This window comes from Ceratotherium simum, chromosome 9 (genome assembly GCF_057802395.1).
Source record: "Ceratotherium simum simum isolate JZ-2026a chromosome 9, ASM5780239v1, whole genome shotgun sequence".
NCBI classification, from domain to species: domain Eukaryota; kingdom Metazoa; phylum Chordata; class Mammalia; order Perissodactyla; family Rhinocerotidae; genus Ceratotherium; species Ceratotherium simum.
In genome coordinates, this window is record NC_141908.1 from 39593977 (window position 1) to 39611590 (window position 17614).

General features: G+C 38.4%; 1 protein-coding gene across 11 annotated transcripts in view; it reads left to right on the top strand.

The window, feature by feature from the left end:
* The window catches only part of PKP4 (plakophilin 4), a 241542-nt gene that overhangs the window by 171722 nt on the left and 52206 nt on the right, over positions 1-17614 (top strand). For 9 of the 11 annotated variants that reach the window (XM_087435239.1, XM_087435240.1, XM_087435241.1 and 6 more), the window contains 3 exons: positions 9349-9480; positions 9590-9780; positions 12594-13146. In XM_087435239.1, the coding sequence (XP_087291365.1) occupies positions 9349-9480; positions 9590-9780; positions 12594-13146 (876 nt within the window). The remainder of the gene's footprint in view (positions 1-9348; positions 9481-9589; positions 9781-12593; positions 13147-17614) is intronic. The other 2 variants (XM_087435237.1, XM_087435238.1) reach the window with 1 other exon arrangement.

A 17614-nucleotide genomic window follows, 5' to 3' on the forward strand; every position in this document is an offset into this window, starting at 1 on the left:
GATTAAACAGAGTAAAATTATTTAAAGAAATCGTTACTAAATATTCATTAAATCAGAACATTGCATGGAGACTTCAGCATACCACTGGCCATTCTATTATTTGGTTAGTTCTTATGCCAATCGGAGATCAGCCTGATCTTCGAATTTGATAAAATTGTCCTGTTTCCTGGCAGTTTTGCTTTCTTCTGTTTTCATATCTGGCTCAAAATGAGCAGATAAATTTTTCTGTCAACAAAAATGCAGCAACCACTATCAAAACAAGCAAAAAACAAACTTTTTTATCACCGTTGGAGGTAATTAGGGTACCAACACCTCACTCTGCTGGTTCCCAGACTTTGCTGCACATTAGAATCGCCTATGGAGCTGTGGAAGTCTTGATGCTCAGACCTCTCCCCACACAATTAAATGCAAAAGTCTAGGGCCTGAACCAGGCATCAGTAGTTGTTAAAGATCCCCAGATGATTCTACTCTGCAGTTTGAGAACCACTGCCTCACTCATAATTAATTTAATTACTAGTAATTAAAGAGAAGAATTAAAAGTTTATCCTGCCTATCCTATACAGATGTGTTTCAGGATAACCCTAGCTATTACTAGCTATCTAAAGATTTCTTAAATATGCCAAAAGAATTCCTACTGATAAACTCAGAAAAAATAATAAAATTAGAAAATTACCAATTTTATCCCCTAATGAAATAATTGATTCAAGCAAAGATTGTCAATGTAGGCAAAAATCCCTATATTCTCAATCTTAGGTGTATGTTAGAATCGCCTTGGGAGTTTTTAGAAATCCTGATATTCAGACCACAACGTAGGCTGATTGAATCAGAGTCTCTGGGCATGGGGCTCAGGCAGCAGTGGTTTCTAAAGTCTCCACCCACCCCGACTCAGCACCCCAGGTGACTGCAGTGTGCAACCAAGGTTGAGAACCATTGCATTAGGAGAAAGGTTGAGGGTAAAGTTGAAAAGAGAAGGATCAGGCTGCCGCCAGTTAGTTATAGTGGCTGATAGATCTTAGCAACTCTAAAAGTTATGATATGATATGATGTGAAGTACATGGCAACACCCATAAAGTATTCTAACACAAAAGTTGGACCTGAAAGCTTTTAGCTCTTTCTACTTACAAGAAATATTGAGGTTTGAGGATAGGTAAACGCCACAATGAAAAACCCATCAGACAAATTCAGAACGTGGAGCATCCTACAAGTTTATTGCTTTGGTTTCTTCCATAAGTGAAGAACACGAAAATGAGGGCATGGGAGCCCCTTTCCAGATTTAAGGAACTTAAGTAACAGTCACAGTCACATGCCATCAGTGAATCTTATTTCAGCCTGACTTAGCACAAGCCAACTGAAGAAAGACATTTTTGAAACATCAGGAAAATTTGAATATGAATATGGCATTATGGAATAATTGCGGTTTTGTGAAGTTCTTAATTTACAGAGATACGTATTGAAGTATTTAGGGTTGAAATGATCTAATATAAGGGATCTGTTTTAAAATTCTGTGGCAAAGAAAGGAAAAAGAAATAAATGGGGGCCAGCCCCATGGCTTAGCGGTTAAGTGCGTGAGCTCTGCTACTGGCGGCCCGGGTTCGGATCCCGGGCACGCACTGACGCACTGCTTCTCTGGCCATGCTGAGGCCGCGTCCCACATACAGCAACTAGAAGGATGTGCAGCTATGACATACAACTATCTACTGGGGCTTTGGGGGAAAAATAAATAAATAAAAATTAAAAAAATAAAGTCTCTTTAAAAAAAAAAAGAAATGGAGCATTAAAAGTGTGGCAAAATGTTGTTATTAAATCTGGGGGATAGTTAATTATACTTTTTTCTCTATTTTTGTATATGTTTGAAAACTTTAAAAAAAATTAAATATAAATTCTTTAAACAAAAAGTTCAAAATATTGGTGTTAAAATAGTACATCAGAGTGACATGTGTTAAAGCCAGCAAACTGTGGACCATACTCCAAAGGTTAGCCCTAACGTTAATGAAACCAACTATGCGATAGATGACATGAGTTTCCCAGCCAGTGGATGTTATTTAATTTGTTTCCATATAGTTGGGATTTTTGTTAAATGAATCCTTATTAAGCAAAATTACCTATAATGTGCTGGTCATCAGCCTTTCTGCTAGTTTAGAATTCCCCATTTATCACTATGCTTGTGCATGGGTGGCAACCACCAAATAAGAGCGTTAGCATTTGGCTTTAGCAAATGTGCATCTGAAAGTTCCTAAGCCACTTATATGTGATATATGAACACATCCCCAAAAAGCTTAATTATAGTGAGTACTTTGTGTGAAAATCAGATATCCAGTTTCAGCCTTTAACATTTTATATTTAATACAAACATGTCAAATAAACATTTAAGTTTTCTCATACTTGAATGATATGTGAAGAAATAGTCTATTAACTATCTAAAATAAAATAGAAATTGTCAAGTCAGAAAGCTCCTCTTGGGGCCAGCCCCAGTGGCGCAAGCAGTTAAGTGCGCGTGCTCCGCTGCGGCGGCCCAGGGTTCGCCGGGTCAGATCCTGGGCGCGCACCGACGCACTGCTTGTCGAGCCATGCTGTGACAGCGTCCCATATAAAGTAGAGGAAGATGGGCACAGATCTTAGCTCAGGGCCGGTCTTCCTCAGAAAAAAAAGGAGGATTGGCATCAGATGTTAGCTCAGGGCTGACCTTCCTCACCAAAGGAAAAAAAAAAAAGCAAGCTCCTCTTTTTCCAGTACCATCTCCTCAACCTCCAGAGCCGTACTTCCTCAGTTGACAGGCGTTGCTTTGGGAAACATCAGAAACCATCTCTCACTCTTCATTTCATCTTATGCCCAAGTTAGTCCACGTTTAGCTTTATCTTGATAATCTTTACAAAAAAAGATAACCCAGTAGAAAAGCATAGAAAAACTTGGTTTCAGAAGATGCATTTGTTTCTTTTGATGGTGAGTATCATCCCATATTGTTTTGTATGGGTTTTTTTTTTTTTTTAAGAAGGTTTTCTAGGGTTTTGTTTTGTTTTTAACAGAGGGAATCTACCTTGTATCTCCCATTATCAAATATTCCCATTTCTATATTTGGTAACATTTTTTCCCCAAAAGGAATAAAATTTATTGTAGAAAAAATGTTTGGGTGATTTTTTTACTTGAGGTATAATTGACATTAGAGTGATTTTTTTGAGCACTTATTTTCTTATTTTCCATAGACCACTGACTTTTTACATCTTTTTCAGCTTTCTCTGTAGAAAGATGAGCCCCATGGCCTTTTATGCTAAAGTCAGTGTTGGTAAACAGTAAACACACTTGACGTGTGTGATCCTTTTTTTTCATCTTTGTATTTCTAAACTCCTTTTTTTCTAGTTTTCCTCTTACAGATATAAAGGATAAATTTTTTATGTTGGTATGACACCTGTATTTTAATTAGTACCCAGACTAAAAATACTTAAATAAACACTCTTTTCAATATGACTGTGGAAATTTCTATTTTAAAAAAAAAGTTATTTTTAATCATTTTGTATTCCTGGACAGAATCCAGCAATTTCAAAATATTTAGGAACAGGAGATCTCTCTGGTGACATATAAAACTAAAATACTTTTAAGATCTGCCATTGTAGAAATCAAATAAAGCACTGTATAGCTTTTATACAGATACAAAGTTTGCTTAAACTATGAAATTGAATCCAAGGAGATGAGCTTTGACAGTGGATTTCAAGGCAGACTAGTTGATGTTGGAGCAAAGTTGGAAGTGAACTACAAGATACTTCATTAGTGGTTTCTATTTTCCAAGGCTTTTCACACAACATTTTCTAAATGAATAAAATTTTTAGAGCCATTGTCTTATTAATATTTAAAAGATAATGTAAGTGTGTATAACACTCAAGAACTTAGCTGTATTCAAGAGAACCAGACTAGAAATAGTTTTAAGGGCCGGCCCCGTGGCTTAGCTGTTAAGTGCGAGCGCTCCGCTGCTGGCGGCCCGGGGTCAGATCCCGGCCGCGCACCAATGCACCGCTTCTCCGGCCATGCTGAGGCCACGTCCCACATACAGCAACTAGAAGGATGTGCAGCTATGACATACAACTATCTACTGGGGCTTTGGGGGAAAAAAAGGAGGAGGATTGGCAATAGATGTTAGCTCAGAGCCGGTCTTGCTCAGCAAAAAGAGGAGGATTAGCACGGATGTTAGCTCAGTGCTGATCTCCCTCACAAAAAAAAAAAAAAAAGAAAGAAATAGTTTCAAGAAATATGGTCTTCTGCCTGTTCTCATAAGTCTTTACTTCCATTAAAATTCAACTTTTAAAAGATATCTTATGTATATAGTCATTTCTGTTTGAGTCAACAAACTCCAAGTATCTGTAATATTCTTAAAATATCAGTCAACGTCCATCTATATCTTCTGTGGACCAAAGAAGGTTCTCATGCTTCATGTCTCCCTCATCCTATTTACATTTTCACTGTGAAACAGTGTTTCACAATGATCCCCTTCCCTCCAATGATAAGGTACGTGCTGTAGAAATGAGTCTTATACATCAGAGAAGTTACTGAAGAGGAGAAGTCTTTTCGGGGCCATCCTCCATGACCCCTTCCAGCATTTGGCTGAGAACTTTACTTCTTAGCCATAGAAGCTCTGTGAAAGATAGACTCCCTCCTGAGCCTATGCTGCTACAGGAAGTGAGAGCCCTATGGCCAAACAGGAGGTTGAGTTCCCATAAGACAAAATTTCTACTCATATTTTTCACAAAGTATTGCCCCTCTGAGTCTGATAACCTGACCTCAACTTACAGGCCAGAGAGCTGGAAAAAATGTGACATATTCACTTCTCTTAACTGTCAAAGAGAGTATCGTCTGCCTTAACATTACATGTTATTACCATCCCAAGAGCCCTGCCAAAACTCACACTGCACTATCTTTTATGTAAGGGCAAACCCCTAAACATCATAGCAACTCAGAATAGGCACAGACAAGGAGAAGCTAGCAGAAGGTTACAGCATGCTGGATTGTGAAAGACTAGTTACAGGGTTATATATACTAAAAATCTCCTTACTGATCTGATCTCTAGGTTCCTGTTTCCATGGTGATTTTACACGCAATACAGACTTCCATCATTTCATGTAGCATAAACAGTAAGACACATAGATTAACAAAACTGAGGCATTTTAATATCAAGTTCTTTAGAGATGCCTTAGACATTTTAATGAGCATATTTTTATGTACACTGGTTATGTATTTGGGAGGTACATCACAGAAAAGATAAAATAATCCACTTTGTGTTTTATCTTTTACTGTGAGTTTAATGGGGTGGATAATATACCAGATTTTCATAGCCCTACAGCATTACTGTCTCTTACCCACTAACATTTTTCTCAGATGCAACTTGCTGCTTTTTCTAATTACTTGCTTTGTGTGTATGTGTGTGTGTAATATTGGGGCACTCAGATGAAATGTAACAAACAGGCAAGAAGGACCATGCTTCCAATAATCTCCCAATCTTAAACACAAATGGAGATTATTTCATTCTACCTTGAAGCTTGTTCAAATTCTATATTTTTAGACATGCATTTTCTTGGAAGATGCTAATTTGGTGTTTGAAAATGCCCCATAGTATATTTCTGGTGTCCTAGAAAACGTTTGTGATTTTTTTTTTAAAGTAACACATGTTCTTTAGTACACAGATTAAAGAAGTAGCGTTCACATTCTGTTTGCCATTTTTACTCATAAAAGTGTCTCTTGATTTCATGTTCTGATTATGCTAGATCACAACATGCCAACTATTTAATTATAGTTTACAGCATTGATCATGAAGTGGTTAACCCTATCCTATAAGTCTCTGTGGTTTCTCTGGTAAATTTGACTAGTGTCTTCTTCATTCTACGTAGCAGATGTTTTTAAAAGACATTCATTTTAAAGCAAGATTGCATAAATAATGCATAATTAATCATTGCAAACCTCACCATACTACAATAAGGAATACTTTATTCAGTAATTAGGATGTGGGTCTTCTGTTTATCTGAGGTATGGTGTATGTGTGTATACACATTTATGTGTGTGTATATAATTTATGAATTACAGGTTTTCAAAGAAACAGTAAATAATAGTAAAACTAGTTTGAAAACAATTTCTAGTAATAATTCAGAAGAGATTTCAGTGTCTTTTTGTCTTTGCAGATATGCATTATCATTGGGCTCCACTTTAGAAGTAGAAAAATGACTGAAGACCTTGTTCATAATATGAATTTGGTTGTTTTATAGTTCACATTAAATAGACTTCTTTTATCAACTTTTTAAAACTTTCACTTTTGTATCTCCTTAAAGATAAAGCACAAAATCTATACCCTGTTCTCTACACCCAGTTCATAGATCTTCAGATTGGATTTGGGGGATGTGGAAATTTAGTATTTTAGTGTTCTGGTTACCATTGGAATGACCTTTTCTATATTCTATTTTCTGAGGCATTGCATTTAAAAATATGGGAAACAAGTACTATTTACAGGGTACATGGTTATGTTTTGGCGTAATTTTGTTTGTATTTTTTGAGATACCAATTCTGTTAAGTTTTATTGTTAGGGTGACCAGTATGGACTCACATATCTCACAATTTGTGCTTGCTCTGTTTAAGATTACTTACTTTAAATAGCTTCTCTTTAAAGAAGAGTTTAAGTGAGCACAATTGCTTGTCACATGGTTTGTGAGAAAATGTTCCATTGGGTGAAGAGACACAACTGCTGAGGTACAGATTTTTAGGGTGCTTCTTTCTCTTTTCCTATTTAAATAATAGTTTCTAATGGTTAAAAAAAAAAAAAAAAAGAGGCATACACAGAACTGTAATGGTTTTGGTTTCCATGGTGATAATTTTTCAGATCCTGACACTGCATGCCACCTAATGTTTCTAAGCCAAAAGCTTTGAGGTATTGGTGTCCCAGGTTTTATCTTATACTAAAGGTGAAGCTAAGAACTATCTAAACATCTTTTTATTTTTAAAAGTGGTACATTTTTCCATGTATGAGAAGGCTTGGAGCTACCACAGTGCTCCTTCTGTACCTGTAGTTTGTTGCTGTTCCATATTTGATTTTCCAGCGTCCGTTCCCAGATGAGACAAAGGTGGACCACTGAAGAGCTCTGATTTCAGGCCCTCTCTTTATAGCTATTCCCAGGCCCTCCCGTTCCCTATAAAACTCTTCTAGCCTAACAAGCTATGTGTTTTACTTAGTCCTTAATAAAACTCCTTCAAGAATTGCTGTATAAGAATGTTTAGATCTCTGGAAACTCGTAACAGAAGACTTACAGATGAAGCAGATCGCTCTCCAGTACTATCAGCCTGACAGAGACTTAGATCATGTTTCAGCGTGTTCAAGGGAAACCATATACAATCTGCAATCTTTATGGAAATTTAAAACTTAAGAATTCAAAACCGTCACAGAACTCTACTACCTAGAAGTATACTGTCAAATGATAAATCAGGAGACAGGTTGTTAAAAACCTATATTAAGAATGTCAGTGAATCTTTCTGGAGGCTAGGAATCAAAACCTTGAATTGAATTTGACATCAGGTTAAAGGTTTAGAATGCAGGGGGATTCCCAGTTCTCTCGTAAACCTTGTATTCACTTTCCAAACTAGCTTGATCAGCAATGCCTAAATGTTTTACACAGACAAACTTTATTGAACACTGTAAAGTAAAGCCACAGCATGATAGCAAGCGTGAGTCAGCACTCAGTAAAGAGAGGCTGCTATTCTTACTGGGAATTTATTTGTTCAGCAAGTATTTACTGGGCACCCACTGAGTGCTGTGCACCTATCCTAGGCACTGGGGGTGCAACAGTAAGCAGATGTCACTGCCGGCATGGAGCTTATATTCTACTGGGGAGGGATGGTGATGAGTGCTGTAAAGAAAGGACAAGCCAGTCTCCTGTGATAAATGGATACTGCTTAGATATTGAGGAGATTTTCCCTAAGCTCCTTTCCCCCAGACACACACTCACACACGCACACACATACACATACACACACCCGTATCTTTACTCATATCTTGCATTCGTAGAGCCTGACATCAAGTAGGGCCTTAGTAAATGGTTAAATGAAGACAGTCATAAAAGAAAGACAAATGAAGAATTGAAATCCTGGGGCCGGCCCGGTGGCGCAGCAGTTAAGTGTGCGCACTCCGCTGCGGCGCCCCGGGGTTTGCCGGTTCGGATCCCGGGCATGCACCGACGCACCGCTTGGCAAGCCATGCTGTGGCGGCATCCCATATAAAGTGGAGGAAGATGGGCACGGATGTTAGCCCAGGGCCAGTCTTCCTCAGAAAAGAATGAAGAGGATTGGCAGATGTTAGCACAGGGCTGGTCTCCTCGCAAAAAAAAAAAAAAAAGAATTGAAATCCTTAGGATTGTGTATTGAACTGAGAATGTGATACAGATTTAGTTAAAATCTTTGAAGTGAGAATGAAGCAACATTCCTGAAAAATGTGTATCATGAAGGTTAAATTTGAGGAAAGAAAGACTTGTGAAGAAAAGCAGAACATGGGCAAATGTATTTTGAAAATATTAGAGAAAAGAGGACGTATTTGAATGGAATTGGGGAAAGGCACTATAATCCCCACCACCTAAATTTACGGCATAAAAAACAGACGTTGGAATAGGGAAGGAGGAGATCGATTGTTGTTGTTCTATTTTGTTTTGAGTTCAAGACAGCAAAATGGTACACTTGAAAATAAAACAAGATAATAGGAGAGACAAATTTGGCTAGAGGAAACAATGATCAGGTTAGGTTTGTATTCATTTGGAGAAAGAATAAAATAAGCAAATGCATAAGAAATGAAAATTTCCATTGTTTGCAACTCTGAAAACTCTGCACAGAGTTTTGTTGATTTTAGACAATATGAAACATAACATAAAAAACCAGCCCTATCTCCAGAGGTTCCATCACCAGGCTTAGTAATATGAAGACCATGCAAGTTTTCATTTCACAAGTTTGAGATATGGAAGATCTTTTTTTTCAAATGCTTGGCCACCATACTAACTCAGCGTCTGTTAATCCTCTTGGAGAAGGATGAGGGTGAGTTTTCTAAGGGGGAACCGGTCAGTTTTCAGATTTTAATTTAATAGAGTGTATAAGTTAATTTGGGGCTGGTGATCAGGATGAACAATATTCATGAAATTTAGTAAAATATATTAATAAACTGAGTGTATGGAATACTTTCATATAGAAAAGAGTCAAAATGATTATACAGTTTAAATTGAAATTAGCCTTGTATTAACATATAGATTACAAGATGTTACTGACAAATATCTGAACCTTTTTTAGCAAGTTTTTATGAAATATTGCCATTGGATTTAGCTGATTAAACTTATCTTCTTACAGATGTGCAAAATACTGGTATAAATAAACCTAGAGTTTCTGATGCTGTCCATCCCAACAACTATCTCATCAGGACAGAGCCAGAACAAGGGACCCTCTATTCACCAGAACAGACATCTCTCCATGAAAGTGAGGGTCTGTTGTGTTATCTTTTAAGTAGTGGATTTGCTTTTAATACTTTTTTGTGAAAATGAGCATCAGACGTGTAAAATAAAGATATTTCCTGCTCGTTTCGTTCCTATAGGATCATTGGGTAACTCAAGAAGTTCAACACAAATGAATTCTTATTCCGACAGTGGATACCAGGAAGCAGGGAGTTTCCACAACAGCCAGAACTTGAGTAAGGCAGATAATAGACCACAGCATTCATTCATAGGATCAACCAATAACCATTTGGTGAGGAATTCAAGAGCTGAAGGACAAACACTGGTTCAGGTAAGCCAGACACACGTCAAGATCCTTATAAACAAACACCCTCCTAATTGAATTTCTGTTATAAGTATTCCTTATTAAAAGCAAGACCAGTATATACAAGTTTGAATTTATAGAATGGATCAAGTAGTGAAATCATTTTACACTATTCAAGTCTGTCACATTAAGGAATTCTTAGGCATGAAACCTGAAAATATATTAGTTTCTATTAATTAACTCCTATTAATGAATTTTGATGAATTACAGACACAGGAGAGTAATTCTTCTGGAAGCAGCAAGTTTGGCACGAGGGGAGGAGTCCAGGAGGAGTGTGAGAAAATTGGGTGGAGTATTGTAGTCCCCGAGGGGTTATGAGTTTCTCAAAATACTAGAGTTAAAATATGCTATAAAGGATCCTAGAAGGCAGAACACTGTTCCCACACCTACGTGAAATGGGACTGGCCCATTCTAACCAAAATTTTTACCGTCATCACTGGAATTGTTCCTGAAAATGCATTTCTTTCCTTTGTTAGAGTATAGTATTCCTGCCTACGGAAAGTTATGTATGGAAGCATATCCATTCTGTTGGTTTAGCATTTTCTAACTTGATAGTAAAAAATATAATATTGCATATGTATTTACAAAAACTCCTTAGCTACTCACTCATTGCCGCTTTATTCACATCAGTTAACCAGCATATGCCAGAATTAGAATTAGAAGTGATAGGAGTCCTGAATGGCAGTAACCAGTGAGGATAACTATCTGTCCAAGTACCCTAGTGATTTCTCTGGAACTGAAAAATGGTAAGATGATCAAAGAAGTTAGGTGAACTCTGTGCTGCTCATAATGAAACACAGGAAGCCCTGAAGGTACGCACAGCAGTGGGCCAGGGTTCCCAAAGGAGAGACATAATACGACTTTGGCACTTTCGCTCAACAATTTAGGGGACATTTTTAAGTAATGGAAAACATTTTTATATTAAAACAAATGTAAATATAGTGCACAAATTTTTAAGATAAAACAGGAAATCTTGCACTTGTAGGAAGCTACTTGCAGCTACACCGCAGTCCTCAGATTATACATTTTCTCCTTTGCTATTAGGGAGGCTTTAGTGGAACAGTTTGAGAAGCTTTGGACTAAATGCTTACAGGACTTCATCTGCTTAGGTGAATTTCTATGTCAGCAGGTCTGAAGTCACTTGAATAGTAATTACCTTAATTACAGAAATCGTCTTTTTTTTTTCCCCCCCAAAGCCCCAGTAGATAGTTGTATGTCATAGCTGCACATCCTTCTAGTTGCTGTATGTGGGACACGGCCTCAGCATGGCCAGAGAAGCGGTGAGCACCCGGGATGCAAACCCTGGGCTGCCAGCAGCGGAGCGCGCGCATTTAACCGCTAAGCCACGGGGCCAGCCCCAGAAATTGTCTTTTCTCCCCCCTTAAAAGTGGTTATGTTACCTCCCCCCCACCCCTGCCCCGCTTCTTTTTTTTTTTAACTTAGGTAAGTTGATCTTGTTCCTAGAGCTGAAGAATTAGGTTGCAAGGGGTCTCTAAATCTTAATTTGCATATAATCTGGGCAACACATTTTCCAACTATTGCCTTCCCAGAATGGTTGAGTTTGAACACACATGAGGTCTCAGAGCAGGTGTTTCAGGCACCCCAGTTGCTTGTGACACATGGAGACAAAGCCTGCTTCGTCTTACAACATCTGAGAGTGTACAAAGTTCTTATCCCTTTTTCGTTTATTGCCACAACTAAAAGTGAAACGGGGCTGATGGCAACTGGACTCCAGCAGTCACTAAGGAGATTCAGAGTGCCTGGCCCTGGGCTTGTAATGTCTGTTTCCCATGCCTGTTCCCCTCAGGCCTGTGCCCCAGTCCAGCCACCATTCTTCTTCCTTGTCTTACTGCATCAAGAAAGGGATCTGAGACCCAATGTTTGTAGGAGTCTGCAGATTCATAGAAGGACCAGCCATGGCAGAAATGTTCTTCATTTCCCATTCTGGTCTTTTCCAGCTGGTTAAGCCAAGAACCCAGCGGAAACTTTGAGCATTGCTCCTGCTGGAGCAGATTTTGGGGTGCCTTTATTTGCAGCTCTTGAAATCCACAAGCTAAAGATAAGAGCTGGTAGAATCAAAGGAAGTAGAAAGAAATGACTGATATCACTAGAAAGCCACTCTTGAGCTAAAAGAAGAAACAAATTTGGCTAAAGCACCTGTGCAGCCAACCTGTCTCTTGAGTAAATTCACAGGAGAGTACTGGACCCCAGGCTCCATCTAAACATTCATTTATTCCACATTGAAAGAACACATTCCTTTTGTTAATGGGGCCAACCCATAAAGACTAAACAATTATAGACATTCCTCTAGCTACGTTTAGATGGATGTATTAAAAACATTTTTTTGTTTTACACAAATGCATTACCTTAGCCAAACTTTGACTCACAGAGAACAAAATAAGTACATCACTCCAGTGACCCTTCACATGTGCAATACAACGTTGTATGTGTTGTGAAAATGCATAGGCAAGAGGGTAAAAAATGTCAAGACAAAAGAAATATTAAATGTCTTCAGATCCGTCTTTACTTGTTGATTTTAGTATTCTGAAGGGGGAAAGGTGGAGATTAACCCACCAAAAAAAAACCAATGTAGAACAAGTAAAACATAATAAGGAAAATTAAGATCTAGCTCTAAAGCATAAAAAGGAAAAGAAACTTGGACACCTAAAATAAACAGTGAATTTGTGTTCTGTAGTGAGCTATGTGCGTTTTTTTCTGTAATGACAATGGACACAAAACCCTGGATAAACCCGTTTTCTTTTTTCCCCCCCTTTCATCAGCCATCAGTAGCCAATCGGGCCATGAGAAGAGTTAGTTCAGTTCCATCTAGAGCACAGTCTCCTTCTTATGTTATCAGCACAGGCGTGTCTCCTTCAAGGGGGTCACTGAGAACTTCTCTGGGTAGTGGATTTGGCTCTCCGTCAGTGACCGACTCCCGACCACTGAACCCCAGTGCATATTCCTCCACCACACTACCTGCTCAGCGGGCAGCCTCTCCATACTCCACACAGAGACCCGCCTCCCCAACAGCTGTACGTCGGATTGGGTCAGTCACCTCCCGGCAGACCTCCAATCCCAACGGACCAACCCCTCAGTACCAAACCACCACCAGAGTGGGGTCCCCGCTGACCCTGACAGATGCACAGACTCGAGTAGCTTCCCCATCCCAAGGCCAGGTGGGGTCGTCGTCCCCCAAACGCTCAGGGATGACCGCCGTACCACAGCATCTGGGACCTTCACTGCAAAGGACTGTTCATGACATGGAACAATTTGGACAGCAGCCGTATGACATTTACGAGAGGATGGTTCCACCTCGGCCAGACAGCCTGACAGGTGAGTACAAGGTGACAGCACTACATAAAGCCCAGTGGGGAAATCTTCCGTGCAGCCGTCGCTGAAACAGAACATGATAATGTGGAAAAAGCTCATGTTTTCATCTCAAAATTTACACTGCAGGACTCCAGCTGACTTGTCTTTCAGGCTCTGTAATTCTTAATGCGTGAAACTATATACATTTATATCAGCAGAATCCTTTTGTAATGAATACATTTTCCCCCCTCACAATATTAGGATATGAAAGGTACTTTTTTGCACTTTAGGAGAACTGGTTAGAATTCTAAGTTGTTTGTGGTTGTTGTTGTTGAGGAAGATTTGCCCTGAGTTAATGTCTGTGCCACTCTTCCTCTATTTGGTGTGTGGGTCACCACCACAGCATGGCCGCCAACAAGTGGTGTAGGTCCACGCCTGGGAACTGAAGCAGGGTGCACTGAACTTAACCACTAGGCCACAGGGCCAGCCCCAAGTCATTGTTTTTTTGGTTTTTTGTTTTTTTGTAAGGAAGATGGGCTCTGAGCTAACATCTGTTGCCAGCCCTCCTCTTTTTGCTGAGGAATGTTGGTTCTGACGTCTGTGATGACCTCTGTGAGCTAACATCTATGCCCATCTTCCTCTATTTTGTATATGGGACACCGCCACACATGGCTTGATGAGCGGTGCATCCGTCCGCGCCCGGAATTCGAACCTGTGAACCCCGGGCTGCCGAAGTGGAGTGCACGAGCGTAACCACTACGCCACCAGGCCAGCCTCTTGTTGTTGTTTTTAATGAAAGGTTTTTCACCAGCTAAGCCTACTCATACCCGAACTCATTATTTATGTTAAAAGGTAGTATCAGAATATCTGTTTTTAACTATGTAAACTTTTTTTAAAGAAGTGCTTTAATAGAATAGACTAGAATATGGATTTCCTCACCTACTGCCCTGACTTTAGCATCTCCAAAGGAAATACACAAAGCTCTTGTGAATTACCTTCAAATGCCACTCAGATTAAATCAGAAAGACATCAGCCAGGTGCCTGATATTATAGTCATTGCCTTCAGAGTTTTTTTATGGAGGGTTTCCCACTTAAAGTATAGACTTTGTTATTTTGATTTTAATTTTAGTGTTTTAAATTATATTTTAAAAGTAACATGAACAAAATGATAAAAAAATTAAAACTATACAGGAAGATATGAGAGGTGAAAATTTGAAACTGCTCTTTTATCCACACCCAGTCCCACTCACCAGTTTGTGTATTTTCCAGAATGTTTGTTTACATATATGAGTATATACATTATGTACAAATGTGCACACATTGTATTTTCTTTGTTTTTATATGATGGATTCTGTTATTTATACCTTCTATACTTTCTTCTCTTTTAATATCTCTGAGAACTTCATTCTCTCAATAGATGCCTAGGATCCCATTTTATAGATGCATTTTAATTTAGTATCCACTAATACAGAAATGTCTGTATTAGTGGATATTTAGGTTGTTTCTCATTTTTAGCTATTAGAGACAATGATACAATATATATTGTCGTTCCTGCATGTTTGCACATAGATACAAGGATAACCATGGGATCCATTTCTTGAAGTAGAATTGCAGGATCAAAATATGTGCGTATTTTTTCTGGGGCCAGCCCAGTGGTTTAGTGGTTAAGTTTGTGTGCTCTGCTTTGGCAGCCCGGGGTTCGCAGGTTCAGATCCCGGGTGCAGACCTACACACAACTCATCAAGCCATGCTGTGGCAGTGACCCACATACAAAATAGAGGAAGATGGGCACAGATGTTAGCTCAGGGACAATCTTCCTCAAGCAAAAAAGAGGAAGATTGGCAACAGATATTAGCTCAGGGCCAATCTTGCTCACCAAAAAAAAAAGTGCATATTTTTTCTTAAAGAAATATTGTCAAATTGCTCTCCTGGAATGTTGCACAGATTTATATTTCCACCAGTAATTTGAGTGTGCCTGTTCCCCTGCATCTTCACTAGCACTGCATATTATCAAAGTGTTTCATCTTTGCCAATCTGGTAGGTAAAAAGCTGTACCTCATTGTTTTAAATGGCCTATATTGAATTAGGACTGAGTTTGAAGATTTCATGTTTATCTGCCATCTTATTTTTTTGTGCAAACCACAAGTCCAAGTCTTTTGTCTATTTTCATAGTTGTAAAAGCTTTTCATACTTGAAATAAATTAGCCCCTTGTAATATACTTCTCAAGTACTTTTTCATTTTGTAATTTTTTTGACTTTGTTTTTACTATTTCTTGTATACAGAAGTTTTTAATATTTTTGGGTAGTAAAATTAATATCCTTTCCTTATGGCTTCTGGGAAAGGTAAAGCCATTTTGAGATTTTCTAATCGAATAATTTTGCATGAAGAATTAATATTGAACTTGATTTTGAGCTCAAAGAAATTCCTGTTAGAGAAACCACCTCTTTTTCATTCAGCCGTCAGAGGAGTGTGCTTGGCTTAGATATTTTCTGGCATGCCTCTGAAAAGTATGCCGCAAAGTGAGGTAGGAATCGTTTATGATTCTGCCTCCTGGTGAAACCTTAAAAGATAAATAGTTCTGAGGATCTCTGTCTTCCACCCTGTGTACGTATAGAACGGCTGGCTATGCAAAAATCTGTATTTGCTGTAGAGTGGAGTGGAAGCTCATGGAAGGAAGTGAGCACATAAATTACTCTCTCCGTGTTTAACCCTAAGAGGGCTGATTTCCTTTGGTTTAAAAAGCCTGCATCTCTGACAGTGCAGGTCAGATATGTTTTCTTTGTGTTTCAGGAAAAAAAAATTATACCTAGCCCATCACAGATTTTTTTTCCTATAATACTACAGTCTTCAAAAGAAACAAAGGGTTTCCTTAAAAGTGTTCTAAGGAAGCTATGTTTCCCATTATCTGCCTGCCCACTCATTCTGAATGTGGATCATAATTTGTGAATTCCTTTCTTTTATTCTTACTTCAGAAAGTGATGTGCTTGTCATTATATTTGCTATGCTTCTTAATTTCAAAGGATCAATAACTTGCTAATTGATAAGCCTAAAGCAATATTTTGTAACAGATTCAGACACTTGGATATTTGATGATCATAATTTAAATGATGATACAATGTATGTATAAATCACTTCCTACAACAGATAAATATGTCTGCCCTAAAATAGTCATCTCAGTATAATCATATTATGTCAAGAAAAGTTTTGAGAATAAAAAGAATCCATATTTGGAAGATAAGTTTATGTTTATTTCCAATGTCTTAGATAAGAAAGGTTTTAGATCACAAGGAATATATCATTGTAATAGGTAAACTAATATGTATTTGTGGGATTGCAAATAGAAACGATTGGTTGGATAAATAATATTGTGGAATATCAGTGTTTTCTATTTATTTGGAGGCAAAGGTAAGGTTATTAAAAATCTATGGAAATACTTCTGCGAAAATTATTTCTAACAACAATTACAGAACATAGACTTGTCTTCCAGTTAAAAAGATACTGTTATAGTAGGCTTTCTACACGTATTCATTTTACTTAATCTATAGAGGCTATGTAATTTTTTAAATGTTAAATCTGTAGAACTGTGTATATTGTTTCTGTTTTAATGCATGAGCCGGTAAACAAAAATAGTAACAGTCAGTGTTACGTTATTCACAAAGATCTCTAATATCAAGAAATTGCTGTATCTCACTATAATTCTAAATCTTTTATTTCTCATTTTCATCTGTCACGTATAGTAATTTTGTCTCACTAATAATCCTATAACAAGTGAATATTTACTGGATACTTTTTGTAGTTCTAAGTGGTAAAAAGCTCATTTTGTTAACCTTTCCCGTGAAAATAGTAAATGTTTACAAAAGTTTTCATATTACGGGATTCCTGTGAAGACTCCAGCCAGATTCTTGTGCAGTGTGAGTATAACATTCTGATAATGGTACAGAATGCCTTGTTGCTATTTCACATCACAGTGGAGGTGGGCCACGGGGGCTCGGCCAACTTAAGGAGCTCGGCTTGCCTCTGCCCAAGTGTGTGATCTTCCGAGTCTCACAGTGAATCAAGCGAGTTTGTGGCTCTACTGAGTGTTAAATAGCACATCGTATTGATAAGATTACCAAGGATGAGGTACCTTTACCTGCCTGTTTTATGTCACCATTAAGAAAAACAGTGCCAGGGCCGGCTCCGTGGCTTAGCGGTTGAGTGCGCGCGCTCTGATGCTGGCGGCCTGGGTTCGGATCCCGGGAGCGCCCCGAGGCACCACTTCTCCGTCCAACGTGAGGCCGAGTCCCACGTACAGCAACTAAAAGGATGTGAACCTATGACATACAACTGTCTGCTGGGGCTTTGGGGGGAAAAAAACTGAATAAATAAAATCTTTAAAAAAAAAAAAAAAAAAAAAGAAAAACAGTGCCAGCACTTTTGTTCAAGATACTCAAGGGCTGCATAATGTAATGAAGCTTATACTCTGCAAAGAAGAATGAGAAATCTGCCAGT